The sequence below is a fragment of the Oryctolagus cuniculus genome, chromosome 12 (genome assembly GCF_964237555.1).
Source record: "Oryctolagus cuniculus chromosome 12, mOryCun1.1, whole genome shotgun sequence".
NCBI lineage: Eukaryota > Metazoa > Chordata > Mammalia > Lagomorpha > Leporidae > Oryctolagus > Oryctolagus cuniculus.
Window position 1 is genome coordinate 82,019,391 of NC_091443.1, and position 27,889 is coordinate 82,047,279.

General features: G+C 50.9%; 1 protein-coding gene across 1 annotated transcript in view; it reads right to left on the reverse strand.

Annotated features, from left to right (window-relative positions):
- Positions 1 to 27,889, reverse strand: part of MYO1E (myosin IE) — a 226,062-nt gene that overhangs the window by 18,876 nt on the left and 179,297 nt on the right. Inside the window, exons 19-26 of the mRNA XM_008268949.4 lie at positions 26,154 to 26,298; positions 21,236 to 21,350; positions 20,548 to 20,717; positions 19,153 to 19,298; positions 8,904 to 9,050; positions 7,494 to 7,651; positions 5,861 to 5,953; positions 1,369 to 1,570 (exon numbers count right to left, since the gene is read on the reverse strand). Of these exons, the coding sequence (XP_008267171.2) occupies positions 1,369 to 1,570; positions 5,861 to 5,953; positions 7,494 to 7,651; positions 8,904 to 9,050; positions 19,153 to 19,298; positions 20,548 to 20,717; positions 21,236 to 21,350; positions 26,154 to 26,298 (1,176 nt within the window). The remainder of the gene's footprint in view (positions 1 to 1,368; positions 1,571 to 5,860; positions 5,954 to 7,493; positions 7,652 to 8,903; positions 9,051 to 19,152; positions 19,299 to 20,547; positions 20,718 to 21,235; positions 21,351 to 26,153; positions 26,299 to 27,889) is intronic.

Sequence of the window (27,889 nt, forward strand, 5' to 3'; positions counted from 1 at the left end):
CAGGACAGTCAGGTAATCCATGGCCAGCAAGACGGGTGGGACACAGCTATGTATACAAGTGTGGGAGGAGAAAGAGGAGGAGAGAGAGAGATGCCCAGTGAAGGGTGCTGCCGAGGCAGGAACCACGCCGACCACGGGGCACGGCGGTGGCAGGAGGGCTGCTCCGCGGAGGAAGACTCTGCTGTTGCTCAGCACGGGCCTGCTTTGCACGCAGCTCTCTGATCCTCCTCTGGGGCTTCCTCATGGTCCCAGAGACATGGAAAGAATGGAAAAATGGAAGTGGGCCTGAGGTAGGGAAGAGGTAGGAGAGTGGGCTGAGCTCAGTAGACCGAACGGCTCCCCTATTGAGAATCACTAATTCAGCCACCAAGAGATAATGGTTGCATCACCACCACCACCACCATCGTCATCATCCCCGTCACCACCAAGGCACCAATAACTGAGTGGCCTCCCACACGCCAAGGACCATGCTGGGCATTTTATGTCTGCATCTCTAGTCCTCCCAACCTCCAGGTAAGCTGGATGGTGCTGCATCAGGGACGCGCCCCGGAAACTGAAGTTCTCCCAAGGTAAGCAGGAAGCCTCTGGCAGATGTGCAGCAGTAACTGCTGGGAAGAATTCCCATCCCTCACCTGGAATTTGACCGCATCACAACGTTTCTGCTGGTGCTTTCCATCCGCCCTGTGCCGAATACATGCAGCAACAGGCACCCCTTCCATCCTGGGCAGTGCATCCCTGGGCTGCTAGAATGTTCCTTTCCTGGTTCCCAAATACACTTCCTGGCAGGGTCTCCTCCCTGGTATGGGAGTTGGCCCTAGTTCCACCTTCACGACTCCACAGTGGGGTCTCATCCACACTTCACACTGCCAGCTCTATCAGTCTGTAGAGTTTCAGGAACCCTCACTTAGGCTGCAGGGCCTGAGTCCCTTCCCCAACTCTGCCATGAGGATCTATATTCCTAAACAGCCACATCTCGTAGAAGGTTGCCATGCTACTCTCAATGCTGCAGACTCCTGGAGCTGCTGTATTCATGCATCTGCAGGCTCAGACCCGAATCAAAATACCTCATCATGACCGAAACGTGACAGAGCATAAAAGGCCCAGAGCAACCAAATCTTAGGGCTGCTAAGGGACCCCTCTTCTGATGTCTCCAAGGTAAGCTTTCTCTGGACAATGACATGAGTTGTGTGCTAGCAACCTTTAGAAAGGCCAGCATGGCCCCCCAGCCTGGGGTCCTGGATTACAGCATGTGGGTGGAAAATGGAAATTTAGAATCATGCATTATGAGCTCAAAGACTCCCTGAGCCCTTGGTGTGACTGATGGAGACGGAGCTTGCCAGCCTCAGCCACAGCACGTGCGACTCTTACCCTGCAGCCCCCTGGTCCGGGACCTTGAGGAAATCCAGGCTCTCTGGCGTCTGGGACACTCTGTCCGAGCCAGAGGACTGCTGCCGTGGCAAGGGTGGCCGAGCCATAGAAGTGTACAGGCTTCTCTGGTTGGACCTCTGGTTTCCTGGGACGTGGGGCTGTGGCACAAACTGATTTTTGAGGACTCCATTCTGGTGGTATCCTAGAGAGAAGACGACAGAAGAAAATAAAGCTGAAAATTTCTGATCCCTTGCGAAAAGTTCTCCAAATTTCTGCAATCTAAGAGTTCCAGGCAAGAGTTATTTAACTTCTCTGGACCCATTTCTGCTAATAGCATTGGAGGACTGGAGCACTCACATTGTCCTCTCCCGTCACCCCCCCCCCCCCCAGCTTTACTGAGGTATCACTGACAAATAAAACGGCCTATCTTAAAGGTGTACAGTGATCCGGTTAATACACTGTCAGCTGCCCAGGAAGTGGCTGCAACACAGTAGGCCCTCAGCACACGCTCGCTGAATTTGACAAGAGTCCCCAGATGTTCAGGAATTCCAGGAAAGGTAAGCCTGTGGCGAGCTGGCAGGCACACACTTGGGTCTAAGACAGAATGCGAGGTTATGACTCAGCAGAGCTGGCAGGCAGCTGTTTAAACAGCTCGACATCCATCTCCAAGGGGTCAGTCCTGGTGTCCTTGGCAGGAGCCTGCTGGGTGAGGTGGAGGGAGCACTCCACACAGGCAAGGAAATGTGGCCACCCGGCTGGATCAGTCCAGATGAGCAAATTCTCTCAAAGAGCACTTGCAGTCCAGATTGCATCAGCCGAAAGGTAATGGGTCCTGGTCATGGGCTCCAAACCACGGGTCTTGATAAAGAGGGCATCGTCTTCCCAGGCTATGAAGGAGCCCTTCTCTCTTCTCCTGCTGATAGATCCGGGCAGAGTAGACAAGAGCAAGACTCCCCGAGGCCCACTTCCAACCAAGGCACGACCTTTAGCCAACAGAAGGAATTAGGGGTTCATTCAGTCCTGGCTCTGCCTCTGCTCGCTGCACTGCTCTTGAGCAAGACTGGTGCTCTTGCAGTGCCAGCTTTGTTCATTAAAGAACAAGGAGGGGGCCAGCGCTGCAGCACAGGTTAAGCATCTGCCTATGGCACCAGCATCCCATATGGGCGCCAGTTCGAGTCCCGGCTGCTCCGGTTCGGATCCAGCTCTCTGCTAATGCATCTGGGAAAGCAGCAGAGATAGTCCAAGTGTTTGGGCCCGGCACACTCGTGGGAAACCCAGAAGATGCTCCCGGCTTCAGATCGGCCCAGCTCTGGCTGCTGTGGCCATTTGGGGAGTGACCCAGCAGATGAAGACCTCTTTCTGCCTCTCCCTCTCTCCGCATGTAACTTTGCCTCTCATGGAAATAAAAAGTAAGTCTTGAAAAAAAAAAAAAAACAAAAAACAAAAAACAAAACAAAACAAACCAAGAGATTGGTCCAGAGCCTACCTGGTCATTTCCAGCCTTGACATGCAATTTCTCTGTATCTCTGTGTCCTTATTATTGTAGCAGTGGGCTTTGCCCTCCCTAGTAATCACCTGTGGAGCTCCTACCATGGCCCATAGTTTTCTGCAGGTGGAGCTCTCAAGAGGCCAGCTCTTCATCTAGTTCTCCACCCCACATTTCCTCCTACAGGGCCCCCAGGCCAGGTCAGAACTAGGCATCGGGGTTGGGGGAAAATGGCCTCTCCCTTCATCTCGTCCCAGTGAGGTCTGCATGGGCTTTCCCCAGCGTCTGGGGAGGGATGGGGCAGTGCAATCCCACTTGCTGCCAAGGAGAGGGGCATGCCAGAGGAGCGTGCCTGGGCAGGGATGCCCAACCCAGGGCCGGCAGAGGGGTTGCTCCCCAAGCTGCTCCAGACCCACTGGTCCACGGTGCATTGAGAAATCAAGAGTCAGCATCGATGGGGCCAGCGCTGTAGTGCAGCGGGTCACCATCTGCAATGCTCGAATCCCATACCACAGTGCCAGTTCGAGTTCCACTGCTCTACTTCCAATCCAATTCCTTGCTAATACACCTGGGAAGGCATAAGATGGCCCAAGTACTCGGTCCCCTGCCACCCATATCGGAGACTCAGAAGAAGCTCCTGGTTTGTCCAGGCCCAGACCCGACTGTCAAAGCCATTTGGGGAGTGAAACAGTGGATGGGAGACCTCTTTGTCTCTCTCTGTGCCTTTCAAATAACTAAATCTTAAAAAGAATATTAAAAAAGGAGCTAGCATTTAGAAACATTCATGGCAGTTTGACAGCTATATTTTATGTCTATTGACTCTAATAAGAATTTTTGGCTTATACTTTGTATGTCTGTGAAATTCCAGTCTTCTATTTCTATTGTATTTTACAAAAGTATGGTTTTGTGATGAACTGGAAATGTTTTCAAAAACTCAGAAAACAAAACAAAATCTTGGCCCTTCCCTATTGATAGTCTGAGAAGCGCTAATCCAACGAATTCAGGTCCTATGGCTTCATTTTATTCATGAAGAAACTGTCACTTCAAGAGACTGGGAGCCGCGCTCCAGGTCACTCGGTGGCCTGGTTTGGCCTGAAGCTACTCTGGCCCACCTGACTGCGGGAAATGAGCTTTCCAGGGAGCCCTGGCCAGAGCAGAGAAGTAATGCGATACTGCAACTGCTTCCTGCGGCTTCCTTTGTACTTGGATTTTCTTCAAAGATCGAGGAAGCAAGGAGGAGAGCGAGCTGGGCCGAGCCAGGAGGGAGGCTGCAGAGACGAGAGTGAGTTCCCACCGCTGGGCGCTGGCTTTCTTCTTCTTCTTTTTTTTTTTTTTTTTTTTTGACAGGCAGAGTGGACAGTGAGAGAGAGAGAGACAGAGAGAAAGGTCTTCCTTTTTGCCGTTGGTTCACCCTCCAATGGCCACCATGGCTGGTTCGCTGCGGCCGGCGCATCGTGCTGATCCAATGGCAGGAGCCAGGTACTTCTCCTGGTCTCCCATGGGGTGCAGGGCCCAAGGACTTGTGCATCCTCCACTGCACTCCCTGGCCACAGCAGAGAGCTGGCCTGGAAGAAGAGCAACTGGGATAGAATCCGGCGCCCCGACCGGGACTAGAACCCGGTGTGCTGGCACCACTAGGCGGAGGATTAGCCTAGTGAGCCGCTGCGCCGGCCTGGGCACTGGCTTCTACGTGAGCATGGCCAGGAGGCTTCCGGGGCGGGAGACACAAGAGATGCTTTCACTGCCTGTCCTGGACACAGGTGTACGCAGGGATGATCTGAGACGGGAGCTCCCCAAAACCGCCCTCTTGGACCTGGAACCCTAAATTGACTAAACAGCCACCACTCTGGGAACAGCTTTTTGTGAATTGAATTTTGTGGAATGATGGGAAAACATGTCAATCTCCAAAGTGCTCTTGAAACATGAAACAGATGTGGAGGGACACAAAATCTTCAATTTATTCTGGCTTGTTGTTTACTGATCTGCAAGTTATCTTTTTATTTTCAGAAGAATGAGAAATATGAAAATATAGAGGCCCCCCAAACCCCTCTTGCAACAATTTTAAAATTCTTTTAGGGATTTACTAATTTATTTGAAAGGCAGAACAACAAAGAAAGAGAGAAAGGGAGAAAGGGAGAGAGGGAGAGAGGGAGAGAGGGAGAGAGGGAGAGAGGGAGAGAGGGAGAGAGGGAGAGAGGGAGAGAGGGAGAGAGGGAGAGAGGGAGAGAGGGAGAGAGGGAGAGAGGGAGAGAGGGAGAGAGGGAGAGAGAATCTTCTATCCACTGGTTCACTCCCCTAAAAAGCTACAACAGCCAGGAGGTTTCGGCCAGACTGGAGCCAGGAGCTCCGTCCACGTCTCCCACATCGGTGGCAGGGGCCAAGCACTTGGACCATTATCCACTGCCTTTGCAAGCACATTAGAAGGAAGATGCATTGGAAGCAGAACAGCCAGGACTCCCACTGGCACTCGAGACAGGATTCTGGCATTGCAAGCTGTGGCTTAACCCACTGCGCCACAACACCAGCCTTGACTTGAGAACAGATCTTCCGGATTCTAACTAAGAATAAATTTTTCTGCCCACTCTTTAAGCTGTTAACTAGTTGAAAAATACCGCAGAGGGATCTGTCTGGAGCTGGCTAGTGGGGGTGGGGTTAGACCCAACCGACTCCATTTCCATGAAGGCAGCATCCCACATCCTAAAACTGACAGCATTCAGTTGTCACGGAAGAAGGGTTCCTTTTGTGGATACGGATGCAGGACGGTCTTCCTAAGGGAGTCATACAGACGGGTGATGAAACCCAGACCGTTAGCGCAGTGACGGCTCAGTCTCACCGTCACTTCTCCTAAGTTTGGGGGTCACGAGTAGGGCCAGCGTGTCGGTAGGACACCTGGCGCTGCATCGGTCCGTGGCTGCATTTCCGTGCTAATGGGCTTCTTCCCATTCATAATGGACAACGCCCGGGTCCAGATTTAGTGGCGTCAGTCACGGTGCTCAGGTGGCTCACCTGGGGGAAGCGGGGCAGCTCTCATGGGGTAGTTGGCGTTCTGAGTCCCACTGGAATAACCTCTGTTTTGGATGGTGTTCCTTCTGGTAGGACCTGAAATAAACAAGCAAGACAAAGTGAAAGTCAGCGCGACTTAGGGTTCCCATGGAAAACTTTAGGGAAGGGGACGGGTACAGAGGGGACGGGATAGTCCATGGAAGTACAGTGCAGGGAGCCCCGGGGTGGGAGAGGCGGGAGCACGTGTCCACAGAGGCACAGTTCTGCATTACTGGAGATGGCGGCTTTTCAAAGACAGAGCGACCGTAGACACTGCACACACAGAAGTGCCCAGTGTTAGCTCAGCACCTGGGCTCTGTACAGCGGACACTGGCACCCAGCACAATCCCGCACTGACTGCACACCTGCCTGTGAATGGAGCCCTTCACACACGAGCTCGTGTGTACAGTTTGCCCACCGGGCACAGAGGCCACGAAGGGGGAGCAGATCTGCATGCTCCCCACAGACGTGCAGGAACCAGGCAACACCCCTGCGGGCTGGAGTTAGGGCTGGGACGGCAGGGCCAGGAGACATATCTGAGAACAGTAAAAAGGTCTCAAGTGGGCCATGAAGGAGGGCAGGATAAGCAGCTGCAAGAGGGATGCAGAGGGAATTTCTTGCAAACAGAAGAACTGAAGAACACAGGAAGGTGAGAAGTGACCGAGCACATACGGCATCAAGCAAGGGAACAGCCCTGCGGTCCTGGGAGGGGATGCTGGGTGAGCCGGCTGTGAGGCCCAGCACCAGGCACAGGGCTCCCTGTGGTACTGAGACCACCCCTCCCCACCCAGGAGGGTGTAATCAACTACCCTGTGAGTCCATGTTCTGCTTTGGGCCTACTGAACACCCCATGCACCTTAGTGTGCCCCACTCTGCCCTGCGGTCTGAGCCCCGTGGATGGCTAGGCCTCTGCATGCCAGCTGGGTGTGGCCAATGGGAGGCGCAAGGCAGGAGACAGGAATGCCAAGGACAGAGGGGCTGGGTACTGAGTGTGCCGGCCTCCTGTCTGCATCCTTAGCTCAACCCTTCTCTCCCTCTGCTGCTGCAGGTCTGCTGGCAATAATGTTGCCTTTTCCTGGGACCCTACTTGTTTCCCTCTAACCCCCACCTTTGATTTAAAAGCATCTTCAAAAACGTCACTGAAATGTGCTATCCGATTAAGTGCCGATCAATATACACACACCAACGCTTCCCGAGTGGGTCCATACACATACAGATATGACAATAGTAATCGGCACTGCACAACATATCCGAGAGCACACCAATGCATAGCTCTGCAGATGGGGTTTGATCAAAGCCTGTTTTATATGTGGCATCCTCTTCATTGATGGGCTATCTGTAGGGCATACGAATCCACAGCCCATGTGATGATGCTGTTCTGTGCATTATAAATGTAAGTTTGTAATGCCAGGCACGCTATTCATAAAGTCGTCAGCTGCCCGTTTCCCTCAATATTTCTCGGACCTGGAACGCCCCCTCCCGGAAGCAGCAGCTATCCTGAGGCAGCCTCCCAGAGCTGGGCATGTACTGTCAGCATTTGGTCACAAGAGCGGGGTGTGGAGCAGCACTGCCGCCGGCAGGGCCCTGGGACACTTACGGGAGTTCTTGGGCAGCCCGGGTCCGATGCTGACCTGTAGCACTTTGTTACTGGGCTTGAGGATGGCCAGGTCACCGAAGCCTTGGTGGAACTGCACCTGCCGAGAGCCCCCAGCACTCCAGGGACCCCAGTTCTCCTTTTTCAACTTCAGTTCAAGCCTGCAGCAAGGGCATGTGTTGGAATTAACAACCCGATCAGAACAACGGTGCTCACGGACCCCAGCAGGGCGTTCAGCTGCAGGCAAGGTGCGCCACACCATGCGGTAAACCTGGCCAGTGGGGACCAGGTGCAGGGCCCTGGGGGTGGGCACAGCAGTCACAGGTGTGGCGCAGCCGCCAGGTGACCACTGCACCAGAAGCAGATGCCTCGGGGAGCAGCACCTGTGAGAACCCGGCTGGCCAGGGAGACGCCCTGCTCACTGGCCAGCGTCACTTTGTCAGATGGACTCAGAAGCAACTGTCAGAAGGGACAATTTCCAGGCCACACCTGCTGTGCCGTGTCACTGTGCTTTTCACTGGACCTTGTGGGAGACCGAGAGATGCCAGGCACGAGGTGCCTCAGGGCACCTTGGCAGAACGTGACCACGATTTAACTGTGATCACATCATTACCACCACTCCCCACACCCAAGGAGGGGACAAAAGCATGAGCCGCCAAGATCCAAGCAAAAGGGAAGCGTTCTCATTGTTCCCAACTCCGCAGCCAGTTTGAAAGTTTCCCTTGCACCTCTAGGCCTCCATTATGCAACCCATATTCTATTTAAGCTTGTGTTTTCTCATGTTGCAACAAAGAAAAACCATTTTCAGTAGCTATTAGACACCTCCCTCATCGAGGCACTGAGGCTTGGTCTCGGCCTCATTCTTCTCAGCAGGAAGAAGCAGATTGTATTTCCATTTCATAGATGGGGAGATTTAACAGGAAAGGCTAAATAACTCACACACAGCGAACAGGAGAGTAGAAATTCAACAGGATGCCTGTAGCTGGTCCATTTGCCCATGTTGTCAGGGAGCGGAGACCCAGGCGGCAGCCGCCCCCGGCCCCCAGACTCCAGACGCCCCTGCTCCGTCATCTCACCCGCTCCCTGCCTGACTGCACCTTCTGCTCGGCTAAATAAAAGCCTCTTCGTGGTGATTCATAAAGCCTTTCCCTGCCTTGCTTTGCTGGTCTTCATCTAAATCAGGAAACGCACCACTCTCTGAAGTTACTGGTTCACAACCACCCAGTCTGTCTTCTGCAGCTGCTACTATATCCCTGGGGGGAAACTGAGGCACCCAGGGGTGGGAGCCAGTCAAACCCCACACGCCACCCCACCCTGTCCCCCACCTCCCCTCCTCTCGGCCTGAATCTCTGGGGTGAGCTCAAGGCCCCTTTCTGCTCTGCTCAGCAGCGAGAGCCCCAGGTTCCGACTTACGTGTTGCTGAATTTCAGAGGTAGTTGCTTCTGAGTCTTTTCTTCGTATCGCTTTGCTAAGAGGCTTAAGAATTCAGTTTTGAAGACGGATTCGAGCAAACTGTCATACTCTTGCTCATGGAGGATGAAAATGTCATCCTGCATGGTGCTGTAGAGAGAGTGGACAAACTTCATCACAGTGGCACTGGGGCTTCCTGCTTTACTCTCTGGCTCATTTAGCTAACAGCTAGTACTAGGCTTCCATAGTTCTTCTTATCATAACAGATCAGCTTTAAAACAAAACACAACCAGAATGAATCCCATGATACAACTGCTGGCATGTGCCCTTGAAGGAATTTGATAGCTCACCAAAAGCATAACCAGAATAGCTCTCCCACGTGACTTTTACGATACAGGGTTATTCATTTGAAAGTCAGATTGAGTGAGAGAGTGGGAGAGAGTGAGAGAGACTGGCTCTTCCATCCAATGGTTCACTCTCCAAATGGCCATTGGACCAGGTTGAAGCATCAGAAGTAGAGCAGCTCAGACTTGAACCAGCACCCACATGGGATTCTGGGGTTGCAGGTGGCGGCTTCACCCACCACGCCACGGCACTGGCCCCTGCTGTGTAATTTTTAAAGTCAGGACAATTTAGCCCATATATAAAAAAATCTATTTTCAAATTCTATATCCTTAAGATCCTAAAAACCCAGAATATTATTAATAGAATGTGACTGAAATTGAATAATTCCACGTAAGTTTCAAGGTGGTAAAATTTCTCTAGTCATAGCTATTGTAATAAATTTGAACTTGAAGAACTGCAAGCTTGCTTATCAAAAGGGAAGCCAGCGTCCTGGATTTCAGAGGCACTCGCTAACAGCCTGCTGGCAACAGTTGGGCTTCTCCTGCCTGCCAGGCTGCTAGAATGTCCAGGTAGATCCAGGCACTGAGATAACCCAAGGCAGGTGTACAAACAGCAAGCAAGCACACAACAGCACCTTCAGACGAACACATCTTTGCAGGTATCACAGGTCTGGGCAGGATGGGGGACTGGGACAGTCATGCCTGCAGGTGACAGCATATTCACAGTTCCAGGGAGCACAGGAGAGAGAGGCTGAGGCAAACCTTGCCCACACCAGACGCTGCAGGAGGCAACAGCACCTATGTAACTGAGGAGCTCTGTTTGCTAGGCTCTGAGCCTCACTGCTCAGTGAATGAGGCCGCCAGCAAAGGCCACATGATACCCAAGGATCTCCAAGCACCACTGTCAAATAATCAAGACAACCTTTCAACAGATGGCATTTTGTTTCCCGATTACGTGAATCGGCTTCAGTGCACTGACCAGGGTGATATTTTAATCTTTCCCAGTGCAGGACACACCCAAGAGGTGGTCCTTTTAAAATCCAGAGCCAAGCTGTACATCAAATTGGAGCCAAGCTCTGCTGCTAGTGTCCCCGGGACAAGTAGGATTCGTGTGGTTGAGACACAGCTGATGGCGAGGCAAGGGGAACAGGTGGTGGACTAGGGTATAAAGAATCTTTCAGACTGGGCGTGGATCCTCCATGTATAACTTGACTTCCTCATCGTATCTGTATTTACTTTAGAGGAAGAGAGACAGAGGCAGACAAAGCGGGCTCCCATCTGCTGATTTACTCCCCAGAGGCTCGCAATGGCTGGAGCTGTGCCAACGTGGAAGCTGGGAGCCAGAAACTCAATTGAGGTCTCCCATGAAGGTGGCAAAAACCCCATCAGTTGAGCCATCACCACTGCTTTCCAGGGCCTGCACTGGCAAGAGGCTGGAGTTGGCAGCAGGGCCAGGACTCAAACTCGGGTATTCTGATGTGGGATGCAGGCTTTAAACTGTGTCTTAACCACTAAACTAAAAGCCCACACCTTGAACTTCATCCATTTAAATGACAGCTCCTGCAGTCTGTGTTCAGTTCACTGAAAATGACAAAGTAGGGTTGGGCCTTCGTTGGCACCACAGGTCCTCCTTTGACAGACAGCGCTGGTGGGCTCTCTCCCAGGCCTGTTGGGGACCTGCAGGCACAGCCACAGTCTCTCCGATGGTGCAGATATGTCCCTCTCCCCTACCTCTAATCCGTCTCTTAACTGTCAGGGCGGCAGAATTGAGAGGTGGGCGTCCCGGGTGGGTGACTAAGTCAGGACCGTGCCTAAAAGAGGTGCAGTGGAGCCGTCTGCCTCTTCTGCTACGTGAGGCCGCAGGAAGAAGTGTCCCCTCTGAAACAGAATGCCCGTTTGCCACAAACCAAAGCTACCTGTGCCTTGATCTTAAACCTCCAACCTCCAGCCTCCAGCCTCCAGCCCTGCGAGAAATAAGTTTTTGTTCTTTACAAACGACCCAGTCTCGGGCATTCTGCTATAGCAGTGGGGTAGACTAAGACAACTTCCTCCCATGAGGTTCAGCCCGCCCCTCGGCTGCCCTACAGCAAAGGGGCCTGGTTATCCCCAGGAGGGATGGGGGTCTCAGGCAGGGGCACAGCGCAGTGGGACTCTAAGGTGCAGAGTGGCAGGACGCACAGAGCACAGGGCGGGAAGGGGGTTGTACCTGAGCAAAGGGACGCGGCCCTCGCCCAGCCCGGTTATCAAAGAAGAGTGTGCCAAAGAGTCCGCCTTAGAAGTCACAACACTTTACGGGCATTTGTGGGTGAGTACTGGCCATTATGTTCTCTCAAGACTGTCTCAAACATCTCTTCTTCATAACCACACTTCTTGCCCACTCTTGAGATTGCAGCAACATAGGCTTTGCTGTCGTAATGAAGCCCCTGACCATCAGTGGCTTAAAGAGAGCATTTTCATCTATTACTCAACGGTGTGTGCAGAAGCAGTTCAGCGCCAACAGGCCGGCTCTCCAGTGCCTAGGAGACAAGGAACTACTTCTTCCCTTAAAGGCATGACCAGGAAGTTGCATGAAGCACTTCTGGTCACACCCCATTGGCCAGAACTCAGTCACATGGTTATAGCTAGCTGCAAGGAAGCCTGGGAAATGTAGTCTTTTGAGTAGGCTGCTAACGATATAAAAAGATAAGAATGGGCACTGTGGGAGAGCTCACAATTTCCACTACATTTCCTTATTCACAAACACTTCCGAAAGGACAACTGAAAAATCTTTTCCAGGGCTGGCGCCGCAGCTCAATAGGCTAACCCTCCGCCTGCGGTGCCGGCACACCGGGTTCTAGTCCTGGTTGGGGCGCCAGATTCTGTCCCAGTTGCTCCTCTTCCAGTCCAGCTCTCTGCTGTGGCCCGGGAAGGCAGTGGAGGATGGCCCAAGTGCTTGGGCCCTGAACCTGCATGGGAGACCAGGAGAAGCACCTGGCTCCCGGCTTCGGATCAGCGCGGTGTGCTGGTCGTAGTGGCCACTGGAGGGTGAACCAATGGTAAAGGAAGACCTTTCTCTCTTACTATCCACTCTGCCTGTCAAAAAAAAAAAAAAAAAAAAAAAAAAAAAAAAAAAAAAAAGAGAGAGAGAGAGAGAAAAGAAAAATCTTTTCCAAAAAGTTGAGAAGAATGTATCTCAGAGGGTGTGGCTACACAGCCACGGTCACCTTGTTTCTGGGCAAATGAAAACTGTGGAACTGTCTTGGTCATTTTAACATTTCAAAATAAAAGCACTCTGTGAAAGGCTGTGCAGAAGAGCTCTGCCCAGTCACCTGGAGTCAGCGAGGTCGAGTGCGCACATCCCAGCACCGAGAGGCCACGGCCAGCGTGTGTGATGGCCAGCGGTGGGGCAAATGAGAGACACGGCTCCTGGGCAACAGGGGCGGGGATTGAACTCACTCCTGGTTTAGGCGGTCGACTCAGAATGCTGCTGCCACATATCCACGCGTCTGCTTGCCTGGCTGTCCTATGGCTGGACGGCGATGCTTCAACAGGGCTAAGTGAGCCCAACACAAGTAACTTCGAGCACTCCCGTCTAGTATGCTTAGATTTATTAGCCTTTTCATTATCATAAAGAAAAAAAGCCAGCAAGCCAAAACATCAAGGTCCATGATCAGCCTGAATCTAGAACTGAGAAGAGAGGTGTTTGGTACTCTGCCTTCAACCATCAGATCCAAAACCCTCCCTTTGGTGACCCATGCAGAGGAGTTAGTCCAACAGGCCTCCCCCAGGCCAGCGTTTCAGCCTGCACCCCTTTCCTTAGCTCATGCTCCTGGACCTGAACACAAAGCTTTCAGGTTTATTTATTCTTAAAAAAAAAAAAAAAAAATCAGACTTATCTTTGGACTTCACCCCGTCTTATTTCATATGCTCAAGCTGCAATTCCTTGCAGATGTTGACGCTGTACCCTGTGTTGAAAGATCCTTCACTCATCTCTGGTTTGGCTGGGCGATTGTTTTTTTATTTCCCCATCTTTGTGGCTTATTATATTGCTGACAACACTAGGAAATAACATGTGACTCTCTTGACCAGTATATATCTTCTTCATGAAAATGTTAGCTGCAAAACACTGAGTCCTACAGGAATTGACTTTAAAAGCTGAGAAGGCAGGGAGCAAGGGCAGTCCTGCCTTTGTTGAAGCCTTTATCTGAAAGGGTTTCTTCTGATTACGAAAAGTGTGCTGCTGTCACCAAAGTGCAAGACACAGGGGTGAAAAAAGAACATGAACCTTGCCCAGAATTCTACCACTCAGCAGAAACACTGGCACCAGTTTAGATTCTTCTTCAGGTCTCAGAAGAGTCCCAGCACCGGCGTGGTCTGCATGGAAGCTTCCTGCAGAAAGGCCCACCCTCCTCGTCTATGTACCAGGAGGATCGGGTCAACCATTCTCTGCCCACTAGCGACTGCTGGGCACATGTCTGCTTAGGTGTGTGCTCAGCCTTCCAGAATGGAAAGTAACTGGTCTCATCCACCTCTGAACCCCAGGGCTCAACATAAGGCAGACACTCAATCCAACAGCGGTGACAGCTCTGGGTTCCCAAAATCTGCAGGCCACGGCACATCAAGAAGCAGTAATGCTGGCCGGCGCCGCGGCTCACTAGGCTAATCCTCCGCCTAGCGGCGCCGGCACACCGGGTTCTAGTCCCGGTCGGGGCGCCGGATTCTGTCCCGGTTGCCCCTCTTCCAGGCCAGCTCTCTGCTGTGGCCAGGGAGTGCAGTGGAGGATGGCCCAGGTGCTTGGGCCCTGCACCCCATGGGAGACCAGGAAAAGCACCTGGCTCCTGGCTCCCGCCATCGGATCAGCGCGGTGCGCCGGCCGCAGCGCGCCGGCCGCGGCAGCCATTGGAGGGTGAACCAACGGCAAAGGAAGACCTTTCTCTCTGTCTCTCTCTCTCTCACTGTCCACTCTGCCTGTCAAAAAAAAAAAAAAAGAAAAAAAAAGAAAAAAAAAAAGAAGCAGTAATGCTTAAGGTCAGTGGGAGAGGTGACAAAGAGGGCTGTTCTCATTGCCCAAGAGATGAGAGCAGACAGGCAGTGAAACCTAGGAGAGAACACCCGCTGACCAGGGACCTGGGACCTCTGTCTAAAGCACTCTCTTCTCGGTCACTTTTCCAATCACTTGTTACGTATTGGAAACTCTATTGACCCAGACAGCCATGCAATCTTCAAGTCCTGGCCTTCTGCAGTCCACTACTGCAGCAGGCAATTAGCCTAGGGGGGAAGATGCCCATGAATCACCTCACAGCGCCTGGGTTTCATCCCCAGACTACAGCTTCTGGCTTGAGAGCATCCTCCTAAGGAACATCCACCTTTGGAGGCAGCAGTGGTGCCCAAGTAAATGGGGCCCTGCCACTCGCGTGGGAGCCTTGGAAGGTGGCCCTGGTACAGCACGAGCTATTGTAGGCATTTTGGTGAGGGAGCCAGCAGATGGGAGTTCTCTGTACCTCCCTGCCTCAAAAAAAAAAAAAAAGTCTCATCAGAGAGGGCCCCAATCTGAAATTCCATGGCATCAATCCCATTTCCTCCAGTAGGAAAGCCAAGAACATGGGACGTGTGGACAACCTGCTAGCGAGCTGAGGTTTTCACTTAAGAGCAAGGCCAGGTCAGCGCTGGGACAAGAAAGATCTTGAAGGGTCCCTCGCAAACTGCTGTGCGCCTGCTGCTGACAGACACCCCAAGCCTCGGAACCCCACTTCTCAACTCTATGCTGGCGTGCTACCTCCTGACACTTTTGCCAAGTCTCCCGTGAAGGTGCCAGTGTTTCGGTGTAATTTTTAGGTAGATAAGGATGATTCTTTTCAAATTATCCCCAAGTCCCTCTGAGAACCCGCAGTCTCCCATCTTTCAGAGCCGCTGGCCCTGTTCCTGCCTGCTGTGATCCTGTTTCTATCTTTGCAAATGGAAACTTTAAAAATTTGTAGCATACTCATAGAAAGACTTCCAAAAGCTAATGTCTACTGCAGGACAGGGAAAATGTTGCATGGAGAAAATTCCAAATACATAAAAATTAAGAACAGTAGAATGCACTGCCACTGTTAGCAGGCTTTGTTACTGGCCATGGGCAACCATGTTTACCTGCCTCTCCCCACTTCAACTCCCAAGCTAGGTTAATTTAGAGCAAATATATAAACGTATTATTTTTTATCCTTACGTATTTCAGTGTGTATCATGAAAGACAAAGTCTCTCAAATGAAAATAACCATACTGTGGTGATGGGCATTTGCCACAGTGGTTAAGATGCTAGCTGGGTTGCTCGTGTCCTAAACTGGAGTGCCTGGGTTCTTGTCCTGGCTCTGCTTCCAATTATAGTTTCTTGCTAGTGCATGCCCTGGGAGACAGCAGGCAATGACTCAAGTACTTGGTTCCCTGCCACCCACTTGGGAGCCGTGGATTGAGGCCCTGGCCCAGTCCTAGTTGTTACAGGCATTTGAGGAGGGAACCAGCAGATGGTGGTACATGTACTCTGTCTCCCTCCCAGATAATAATTTAAAAAGCCTATGATGCTATCATCACATCTCAAGAAATAATAAATCACTCCTAACAAATACATTTAGTCACACTCATATTTCCATTTTCTCATGACTGCTGGCTTGTTAGAAGAGGGGGATGGGGTCCACTTTGTCCTGACATTAGTTTAAGAGTTACAGGGAGCTCAAAGATCAGGCGTGTGGGTTCCTTTCAGTCTTTTTTTTTTTTTTTTTCCCGGACAGACAGAGAGTGAGAGAGAGAGAGAGAAAGGTCTTCCTTCCGTTGCTTCACCCCCCAAATGGCTGCTACGGCCGGCGCTGCACCGATCTGAAGCCAGGAGCCAGGTGCTTCCTCCTGGTCTCCCATGTGGGTACAGGGCCCAAGCACTTGGGCCATCCTCCACTGCCTTCCCAGGCCACAGCAGAGAGCTGGCCTGGAAGAGGGGCAACCGGGACAGAATCTGGCGCCCCGACCGTGACTAGAACCTGGTGTGCCGGTGCCTCAGGCGGAGGATTAGCCTAGTGAGCCGTGGCGCCAGCCTCTTTTATTTTATTTTATTTTTATTTTTTTTGACAGGCAGAGTGGACAGTGAGAGAGAGACAGAGAGAAAGGTCTTCCTTTCTAGAGGAGTTCAAAGGAGCCATCACTCTAGCCAGCGGTCAACCAGGACATCTCACAAATTTTTAAAAACACATACAGATGTTACACCTTTTTCCCAAAGTACAAGACAACAATTCAAGTCTTTCTCTGTGCCAGTACTGCAGTATTCTGAGACACACCACCCACCCACATGCACACGTTTAGCACTCTGGTAGCACGATGAATTTCGACTCTGGGTTTGATTCTGCACACAGCATCACCCCTTGGGGTGCTCTCCTGACTTGGTCTCTGATCCAGTGTGTCAAGGAAACAGGAAAACAACATTAACTTTGGTTAGTGGGAGGCACAGTGAGTGCAGTACCAGACATCACAAGTTAAAATGTCTCAGTCTCTCTCCTTTTCCCCCTAGAGCCAGAAAAACTTTTAGGCTAAATACATCATTTAATTACATCCTCCACAAAGGGAAGGCCACAAGAAAACAAACTTCCAGGCCCTGAATACTAAACAGGAAGAAGACAGACAGCTGGCTTTACCATGAGACACTGTATCCTCAGAGGTTGAGAAGGAAAAAAGAAAAAAGCAAGGGAGATGTCTGGGAGTGGGCAGGCGTGGTTGCTAAGCCTTAAGTCTTGATCGGCGGCACAGCAAGCACTAGTACAAATGCAGGTGCTGTCTTCAGGAGCCTGAGGGACTGAAGATGAACCTAGGCAGTACCTAGGTACTCGCAGCGGATAGGCACTCAGCCTAGGGTTAAGATGCCCACACCTGGGCTGGTGCTGTGGTGTAGTGGGTAAAGCCGCCACCTGCTGTGGCGGCATCCCAGATGGGTACCTGTTCCAGTCCCGGCTGCCCCACTTCTGATCCAGCTCTCTGCTATGGCCTGGGAAAGCAGCAGAAGATGGCCCAAGTCCTTGGGCCCCTGTACCTGGGTGGAAGACCCAGAGGAGGCTTCTGGCTTTTGATTGGCACAGCTCTAGCTGTTGTGGCCATTTGAGGAGGGAACCAGCAGATGGAAGACCTCTCTCTCTTCCTCTATGCCTCTCCTTCTCTCTGTGTAACTCTGACTTTCAAATAAAGAAATCTTTTTCAAAAAGAAGAAGAGATGCCCACACCTCACATCACAGTGCCTGGAATCTATTTGCAGCTGTGGCTCCTGACTCTGGCTTCCCGCTAATGCAGACCATGGGAGGCTGCAGTCATGGCTGCAGTAGCTGGGTTCCTGCCACCCCTGTGGGAAACCTGGATTGTGCCCCTGGTCCCCAGCTTTGCCCAGGAGGCCAGCCCTGGCTATTGAGGAGTGAACCAGTGCACAGCAGAGATACCTCTCAGACTCTCAAAACAAAACAAAACAAAACTATCACTCTCAGAATCATGACCTCTGGTGCCCTTGAGCTGTGATGACCTGAGTTTTAGAAACAGCCACTGTCAAGTGTACACAGCATCTTTCAGCTCACCCAGCTGAGCCCAGGCCCAGCAGGTTCTCATGAAAGGGGAAAAAAAAAAAAAAAAAAGGAAGACACTTCTGGTTGTGTTCTTTGGAATTCCAAGGGCAGCTCCAGGGCCTGGCCAGGAGGAGTGTGGCCAGTGGGGCTGTGACTCAGCTGGGGCACTGAATACACAGGGAGACCTCTGCAAACCGCTTGGCTCCTCCTGCCTCTCGCTTACTCCTGCAGCCCAAGGCACCCGGACCCAGCAGAGGCAGAGCTGCACAAGGGGTCTGCTGCCCTCGTCTGCTTAGCCATTTTCCCACATCTGGGCTGGCACATTGTACACACTTAACCTCCCCGCACTGCCAAGCCTTTTATCCAGGAAAATTAGGAACAGATAGACTCAGACACCACAGAGGCACAGGCAGAAATGGACAGATGGGCAAATCTGCTTTGGATTATCACACAGGAGCCAGGAGTTCCCGCCTGGTGGGTCACACGGCTGAGCACGTCAAAGGCCTGCTTTTTCCCAAGCGCGACAGTCTCATTCTCTCTCTCTCTCTCTCTCTCCCCCATGTGGAGTGAGAGTTCACAGCAGGGTCCAGACAGGCTCACAAGGGCAGCCCAAAGCATCCCCCGGCAAAGACAGTGCTAGGTTCAGAGAGGCCCAATGAGGAAGCTCCTGGGTTCTTTCTCTTTCCTGTTTCCCATGCACTGGGAGGAGGCCCTATCAGCAGGGAGACCCGAATCTAGGAGTTCTCAGCCTGGGAGCACACTGAGAAGTCTTCTCCTGTCCAAAGCAAGCCGGAGTGCCTGTGCGAGGACTTGCGGAAGCAATCCGCGTCCCCACCTGCCTGTGAACTTGGCACTGGAGGGAGCATGTAGCCATGACTCAGGGGCTACAGATGTTGGAGACCAAGTCATTGTCCTCCCTAAGGAAGCCCCAAGGACAACCCAAAGAACCCTCCCTTCCCAGACACCTGTGCTTGGCCTCGGCAGGTGAAAGGGGTCAGATTTTCAGACTGGGTGAGGTGGGCGGGGGGACAGGGCTCTGAACCCTTGGCTCCACTTCAATAAGAGCAATTACGCTCTGATGTGTTCTGTATATGAGGTTTATTGCTAAAACTATATGGGAACCACAGGTCCAAGTTCCCCTTGATTAGAAGAGGGGACCCGAAGGCAACCTTTGCTTGGTGTCTTAGTCCTGTCACATCTCCACTCCCTGAGACTGTGAAGTTCAAGTCTGCTTTGGCAGGCAAGGAGACTCCCCCTCTCCCCTCCATGGTTGAGGACTGGGACTGGGTGTATCTGGAACGGCTGGTGGCGATGCTGAGAAGCAATGGGCGGTGCTGCCCGTGCCTCTCCTCCTCCACTCACCTTAGGGACACGGACAGGATCCTCTCCACCTCGATCCTCCGTTTCAGAACTTCCTTCACAAGGCCTTTGTCGGGGCCCTGTTTGATCTTTTCTCGGCCGATCAAGTACAAGCACTTCGGGGTGAGAAGCAGGTCCCGCTTTACGCCCTGTAAGGAGAGGCGCTTTCAGCAGGTGGGTCGAGGGGACCGAGGTCACGGGCAGCAGAGCAGAGGGGCGCTGCCTCGGGCCGCACACCTTGGCCGCCAATGCTTGTCTCAGCGGGCCCCTGGCAGACTGGAAGACAGCACTGCTAACAGTCATTCCGCTGAGCTGCCAGGGTGCCTCAGGGCTCATGGAAAACAGAATCACAAGTCTATATTGCTACAACAGTGTTTTGAAGTCCATGCATAGTTTTTTATAACATGGATTTCCCAGGAGTGTTGGGAAGACCCCCTCACCTGCATGGATTTCAGGGATACAGTTTCCTCTCCATTAAGGAATTTGTGGGTGGTCACCTTATATCCACTGAGGCACCCACGGTGTGTTCAAAACTGCCACTGGAGCAGCTCATGCCAGCTCAGGTCACAAGAAACGATTTGGTTTTAGAAAAACAGAATCATCCTCCTTGTTAAATGACTACCGTCATCCATTAACTTCATTAATTACCTTTTCCTGACCAAACGACCACAGCAACAAAACAGAACACCTGATGGGTCTACAGCCATGGAAGACTTCAGATTTCCCTATCAGGGTCAAAATTTTGCCAGGTAAAAGGAAGGGAAGAGGTGATAAAATCAGGTGTTCCTCCCCTGGCTATGGGAGAACATTACACAGTCACTCACCCCAGACAATGAGTGAGAACATTCTGCCCAACTGCTTTATATGCTCGATCCTTTAACCCAACAATTCCACCCTAAGTATTGATTAATGAGAAAGTGGTTAAAAAAAATAAAACATCTGTTAAACAAATGCTGTGTAGTTATACAAAATAATTCTGATATATCTACATGGAAAGTTCTCTCTGGACACAAAGGTACTTCAAAAAGTTCATGGGAAACTAGAATGAAAAGATGTTTATTTTGTTGCAAAAAAATTTTGAAATCCACATGAACTTTTTGAAGGCGCCTCATACTCTTAAAGGAAAAACAAACCCACTATATCAAATCAGCATGTAAGACATGTCTCATCTCTTTGTAAAACTAAATAGGCAAATTTATGTTTGCATAAAGAAAAGTTCTGGAAGAGACACGCAAAATGTTAACAGTGATTATTTCTGGGGATACAGGGCTATTTTTTCTGTAGTTTCTAAATGTTTCCACTGAACACCTTTTGCTTTGGTAACAAGGAAAGCAAAATCACACGTTGTCTAAACAATAAGGAGTCTGATGACCCTCGGGGTGGGTGGTCCGCGTGTACCTTGAACCTCCTGTCGTACTTGGTGACTGTGTCAGCAAAATCGATCTTCTCTCTTTTGCCCACAAACTGCTGGAGCTCTGGGTGCTCCTCCATCCCAATGTAATCCCCGATGAAATTCCTGTTAATGCTGTTTCTCCTCCTCTCCTTCTTGTTCAGCAGGAGGTCGGAGGCTACAAATTCCAAGAGCAGGGAGAAGGAAGATCAGTCCAGCAGAAAAAGGAGGCCACATTCTTAGCGTGGAAGTGCACGGAGAAACTCTAAATGACGGTAAGGGTTTTGCACATGACGTTGTGTGTAAAACAAATGGAACTTGTAACTTCATTTAAACTCAAGCTGACGTTTAAAAAAATTCTTTGAGAGGCAGAGAGAGACAGAGAACTCCCATATACTGGTTCACTCCCCAAAGCCCATATCAGGTAGGGCTGGGCCTGGGCCAGGAGCTGGGAACCCAATTCAGGTCTCTCACAGGGTGGCAGAGACTCAATTACTCAAGCCACCACCTGCTGCCTCCTAGGGTCTGCTTTGGCAGGAAGCTGGAGTCAGGAGCCAGAGCTGGGAACCAAACCCAGGTACTGTGAAGTGGCACGTGGGTGTCTTAACTACCATGCCAACCACTAGGCCAAATGCCTGCTCTTAAAAACTTATTCTTAAAATTTGTTACATGAATGAACTCAAATTGCTAGAATACCTTCTTCTCTCATTTGGACATATTTCTTCCGGGCCACGAACTTCCTCCACGATTTCTGGATCACTCGAGCGTACCCATCATACTTTCTCTCTCTCATCTCTTCCAGAAGAAACAGCTGTGAATGTAAGAAGACAAATGTGAAGCAGCCTTGGAGATCTGAGCATCTCTTCCTTGGCTGCTGTTTCAGGGACACCCAGTCAACCCCATACACGAGCAGCAGCTTCTCCAGCTCCTGAGCAGTAATAGTGATCACTACAGAATGCCGTCCGTGGTCACTGTCGGTCTTTCCTTTACATATAAATATATATTCATATGTACATATGTATTTCATGTTCCAACATATTTTAATATTTATTTTATTTGAAAGGCAGTTACAGAGAGGCAGAGGGAGAGAGACAGACAGACAAGTCTTCCATCCTCTGGTTCACTCCCCAAATGGCTTCAATGGCTACGGCTGAGCCAATCCAAAGCCAGGAGCCAAAAGGTTCTTCCAGGTCTCCAAGCAAGGACTTAAGTCGTCTTCCACTGCTTTCCCAGGCCATAGTAGAGAGCTGGATCCAAAGTGGAGCAGCCAGGACTCGAACTGGCACCCACATGGGATGCCGGCACTACAAGTGGCAACTTTACCTACTATGCCACAGCGCCAACCCATATATTTACATATATAAAATTATATTTATATATATATAATATATTTATTATTTTTTTTTCCTGAAAAGTCATGGGAAATAGCCGAATCTGAGCGCTGAATCTTAGTAATGACCTCTGGCCTGCCCCGTTCACGATGTCTGTGAGAACCAGGTAAGTGACTTGATGTTTCGTTATGTTCTCCACCTGGATCCAAAGAGGACACTGAGGGCTAGACCAAGGGAGCTGGTGGAGACTGGGGCTGCTGCTTGCTGTGCGGACGCCCTCTTCACAGAATTCTCCAGATTCTGAGTGAGCAGAGCTTGTCCCGCCGTGGACAAGGGCTGCTCTGCTTTCGGCTCTAGAGGCCTAGACTTCCAGCCTTGTAGGATTCTGCAAGAAGTCACTGGAGCAGAGGATGTAACCAGCGACAGCGTCTGGATTCCAGATGTGCTGGTCAGGACTTGGATCCACTAAGCAGGGCTGGGGCTGCCCTGGGCCAGATCAGACTCTGGCAGGTCTCGAGCTTCGGACCGTTACAACAGTTAACCCCACTTGCCGCTGTCCTCCCCTCCCCCAGCCCCAACTTTGACATAATGAAGATGACAGGGGCCGGCAACATGGCACAGTGGGTCAATCCTCAGCCTGCAGTGCCGGCATCCCATATGGGCGCCAGTTCTAGTCCTGGCTGCTCCTCTTCCTATCCAGCTCTCGGCTGTGGCCTGGGAAAGCATAGAAGATGGCTCATGTCCTTGGGCTCCTGCACCTGTGTGGGAGACCGAGAAGAAGCATATGGCTCCTGGCTTTGGATCGGCATAGTGCTGGCTGTTGTGGCCATTTGGAGATTCAACCAACAGATGGAAGACATTTCTCTCTGTCTCTCCCTCTGTAACTCTACCTCTAAAATAAATAAAATTTTTTTAAAAAATGAAGATGACAGCAAATGGCTCTAGTGTACTGAGTGCCCATGATGGATCAAGACTGATTCGAGATGCTTTGTGTGCATTATTGCCCTTGACAGCTCAATAGCGACATGAGCTACAACTTCTGTCATCTCTAGTTTACAGATGAGGATGTTAGATTAGCTGGGGCTGAACGGAGAACCAAGGTCGTTCTCGCACTGTCGGGCTGCTCCTCATTTTGGCACATGGGTACCAACCTTTCCACGTCAACACACATCTGATCAACTCGTAAAATAGTGGGAAACTCTTCTCATCCACCTTGGAAGTGGTGCATGTGACTCTCCAGGAACAAAGTAACAGGGACCGATATAAGCTCAAAGTAAAGATGATGAACCATCACTGCGGAAACGTTTCAGAAGTAAACAACCAGATATGGTTTGACGGCAGCTGGGCTTAATTTGTTGTCTGTTTATCCAGGTCTATACTTAAAAGCCACACTTATCCTGCCCTGCCACCCAACCTCTCCTCCCATTCTCAGCCCCAGCTGGCAGAAACAGCATCTCAAACTCCACGAACCAAGCTAGGGGCCGCTTAGTCCCCAATCCTCGGTGCCATATGCAACAGGCAGCAGCAGACTATTTCCAGACCCCACACGGAGACCCCACATGGAGGATGTGGTTAGAGATGTGGTTAGTGACTGGACGGGATGCTTTACATCCGAGCCCTGCCAGCGTGCGTTGTAAGAATATTTGCTGGCGTTTCTTATCTTAGGGGTTTCTGAGCAAGTCTTGCTTCCTTTTTTCTTTCCCAGAACTATTTTGGGAGTGCTGGAGAAAATATACTTGTGACTCAGAGCAAGGATGAAGAGGCAAATCCCCCACTTCCTATGGACGAATTCAAGGATGCGCTGAGTTTGAGGCCTCTTTCCAAAGGTGCCAAGGGTTAGAAATGAGCGAGGGTCAGGAAAGAAAGAGAAAGAGAGAGAAGCAAAAGAATATGGGCACATGTTAACAAAAACCAAAACCAAACTCCCCAGAACAAAAACCAGCCATGCGGTGTCTAAGGCCTCCTCTGGGGTCTTGAAGGAAATAGGTTCATTTGTGTATTTAACACACAGGCAAAATCACAAGCTAGACTTTTAAAAACCAACTCTGTGTAGACATATTTGCATGGCAGGGCTAGCCATGGCTGGATGAGACTGCAGTGCAGAGGGGAGATGATGGCATGTGGGCACAGAAATACGGGGGAAAGGTCGAGTGATGCCGATAAAGACCAGTAACAGAAAAACCAAAAATAAATCTTGACTTTGGACATAAAACTCTAAAGCTCAAATGAAGAAGGAAAAAAAAATGCATTAAAAACACTGCAGCTGTTTTAACTGTAGGTGAACATTCAGCAGGTTGTGAAGAGCGAGCGGGTGGAAGATGAGGCAGGGAGCCCTGCATCGTACTGCTACATCACTCGTCCCACTGCAGAAGGAACAGGAGCTGTTCTGTGGGTTGCTTAATGGCGCATGACACAACATTTTCATTTTATATTTGGAAACGAGATTGCTCTGAGGCTACAAATAACTGAGAGTGGAAAATGCTACCGCAAACTTTTCATAAGCGGGTTCTATCGACAGGGGCCACTCATTTATTTAGCAATCCTTACAGGTTGCCAAAGCCATTCACAGCTGCAGCCGCTTATGTGTCCAGGCCCTGGGCCCATCCTACCAGGCGGGCAGAACAGTAGCTGTGGGCCCCAGTTTGCAGAAGAAGGAAACTCACTGGGAGACCAGGATTTGCCCTATGTCCAATGTTTCCATTTGTCCTGGCACCGTCAGTTCTCACAGGGTTTCCTCTTGGCCTGATACTGATTTTGCCAAGTTCACTACTAAGTCTTGAAATGGAGTCTGGTGATGGTTATGGGAACCTTAACAGAAATGGTGATGCCAAACCTCAGATCTGGCAACTTGTCCAACTTAAAGCAGTAGCTGGTAACTGGGCAGAGGAACTGGGGGTTCTCTTGGATTTCTGCCTTCGCCCAAAAGCTCCTATGAATACTGGTTAGGCTCACGGCATCTACATTCTTACCAAGGAGGATGAAGACATCTCTCTAACTTGCAGACATCTAAGGGTTTTTTTAAAAAAGATTATTTTCCTTTTTTATTTTTGTTTTGATAGACATCCAAGGACTGCACAGCACCTAAGTTCAGATGTGTTACTGGCAAGCACCTGTGTTCTGTAAATGCAGACATTCCACATTCTAGCTATTCTTCCTCTTTAAGTCCTCCCCAGGTCCACTCACGGCCTTCAGGATGCACGCCTGGGAATTCCCAGCTGGGGACCCAGTTCCACCAAGGAGGAGACCTGAGCCTGTGTTACATCCAAGCTGCCTTGGTGGGACAAAGAAGGCTCCTTTCTTTTTTTTTTAATTTTTTAATATTTTTTTGACAGAGTTATAGACAGAGAAAGAGAGAGAGAAAGGTCTTCCGTTAGTTCACTCCCCAAATGGCCACCACGGTCGGCACTGCGCCGATCTGAAGCCAGACGCCAGGAGCTTCCTCCTGGTCTCCCATGCAGGTGCAGGCACCCAAGCACTTGGGCCATCCTCCACTGCCTTCCCGGGCCACAGCAGAGAGCTGGACTGGAAGAGGAGCAGCCGGGACCAGAACCCAGTGCCCATATGGGATGCTGGCGCCACAGGCAGAGGATTAACCAAGTGAGCCACGGCGCCCAGCCCAGAAGGCTCCTTTCATTTTTATGTATATACTTATTTGAAAGGCAGAGGTACAGAGACCCCCTACCTGCTGATTCACTCCCCAGATGCCCAGAACAGCCAGGGCTAAGCCAGGCTGAAGCCAGGATCCTAGAACTCAACGTGTCTCCCACATGGGTGGCAAGGATGCAAATACTTGGGCCGTCAGCTGCTGCTTCCCAGGGTGTGCATCAGCAGGAAGCTGGAATCAGGACGGAGCTGGCACTTGAAGCCAGGCACTCTTATATGGAATGCACACAGCCTAGTGGCAGCTTAACTGCTACACCAACTATCTGCCCCCAGAAGTCCCTTCCTAGCTTCTTACCTTAGAGACACTCTCAGTTTGGGGCCAATGAGGTGTCCCTGCCCTCAAGGCCTTACCCCCTCTGGGAGGAGGGAGAGACAGTGAGAAAAGAAGCTACTCTACAATGACTCCTTTTCCTACGTGCCGAGTGCTCGGAAGGCAGTGAGCAGGTGCGGTGAAAAGTTATGAGGAGGCAGCAGGGCAGGGAGGGCAGGAAGGACTCCTTGGAGGAGAAGACCATCAGGGCGCGATCCGCAGGCAGAGAAGCCGGCAGCCATGTGGGGAGGCGGACAGCAGCGGAGCTGCAGGGGGAGGGACTGGGCGCGGGAGGCAGCCGGGCACTCACAGACTCTGGAGCTTTGATGAACACCTTGCTCCTCCCGAGCTGGAACTGGTCGCTGTCCATGTTCACCGACTGCAGCAGGTGCAGGACGCCTTGTTTCTCGTCTCCCCGCCAGGAGGGCCAGGTGGCTTTGGTCAGGATGGCATACCTGCGGGCACAATGGGACACAGGCGTCACACTGGGATGGGACGGCCCTGGGCTTTCTGCTGTTCGGATGCAGTATTTTGAAGGGCACTGGTGACACTCCTCAGGCAATAGCACTGAGCAGCTGCTCAGAGCAGTTGGGCCTGGTTTCAGCTAATCGGCATGATAAACCAACTATCCCTACCGTACAACTGCAAACGGGTCTCTACGGCAATTCACGCTTTCCTTATAAAAGTAATGCAGTGTTTCACTTTTTTTTTTTTTTTAATAGGTAGGAACTTTAAAGAACTTTAAAACTTTATTTTGACAGGGCCTCCAATGGTGAAGGACTCAGTAATAAAAGGGGACTTCAACAGTGGAATTCAAAGGTAATGGTGAACAGGCACTGTTGCATAGTAGGTTAAGCATCCGCCCACAGCACCAGCATCCCATGTAGGCACCAGTTCTCGTCCTGGCTGCTCCACTTCTGATCCAGCTCCCTGCTGATGGCCTGGGAAAACAGTAGAGGATAGCCCAAGTGCTTAGGCCCTGCATCTGCTTGAGAGACCCGGAAGAAACTCCTGGCTTCAGACTGGCCAAGCTCCAGCTGTTGTGGCTATTTGGGGAGTGGGCCAGTGGTTGGAAGACTGTTTCTCCCTCTATTACTGTTTCTCAAGTAAATAAATATTTAAAAGAAAAAAAAAAAGGTACGTTGGAGCCAGCGTTGTGCTACAGCAGGTTAACCTGCTCCCTGAGATGCCAGCATCACAACTTGAGTGCCGATTTGAGTCCTAGTTATTCCACTACAGTTCCAGCTGCCTGCCAATGCACCCAGGAAGGCAGTAGATGATGGACCAAGTAATTGGTCCCCTGCCTCCCACATTGGAGATGTGGATGGAGTTCCAGGCTCCTGGTTTTGGCCTGGCCCTGCCCTGCCATTGCAGCCATTTTGGGAATGAACCAGTGGATGGAAGATCTCCAACTCTGACTTTCAAATAATGTAAATCTTAAAAAAAAAAAAAAGGTCAGAGACAGAGACACAGACAAAGAAGCTTATTTGGGGGTAAGAAAAAAATCCATGGCTGGCTTTCACATATATGTATATCCCATGAACTTTTTGAAGACTTTTTTTTTAAATTTATTATTTTACTTGAAAGAGTTATTTTACTTGAAAGAGAGGAGAGACATAGAGAAAGGGGGAGTGTCTTCCATCCACTGGTTCACTCCCCGAGATGGCCACAATGGCCGGAGCTGCGCCAATCCGAAGCCAGGAGCTTCTTCCCATGGTCTCCCATGCTGGTGCAGGGACCCAAGCACTTGGGCTGTCCTCTACTGCTTTCCTCCCAGGCCATAGCAGAGAGGTGGATTGGAAGTGGAGCAGCCGGGACACAAACCAGCGCCCATATGGGATGCCGGCGCTGCAGGCAGCAGCTTTACCTGCTATGCCACAGTGCTGGACCCCAAGACTCCTTTTGAAAACGGGGATTTCCAGGCGCTCCTTCTCTCTCCTGACATCTTCGTCCTGCCCTGTGGGGTCCTATGAGTGTACCCAGTTTATTCCATCTTTGTCTAGGGTGCACTGGCAGGAACAGGCTGAACAGGCAGTGGTGCCACTG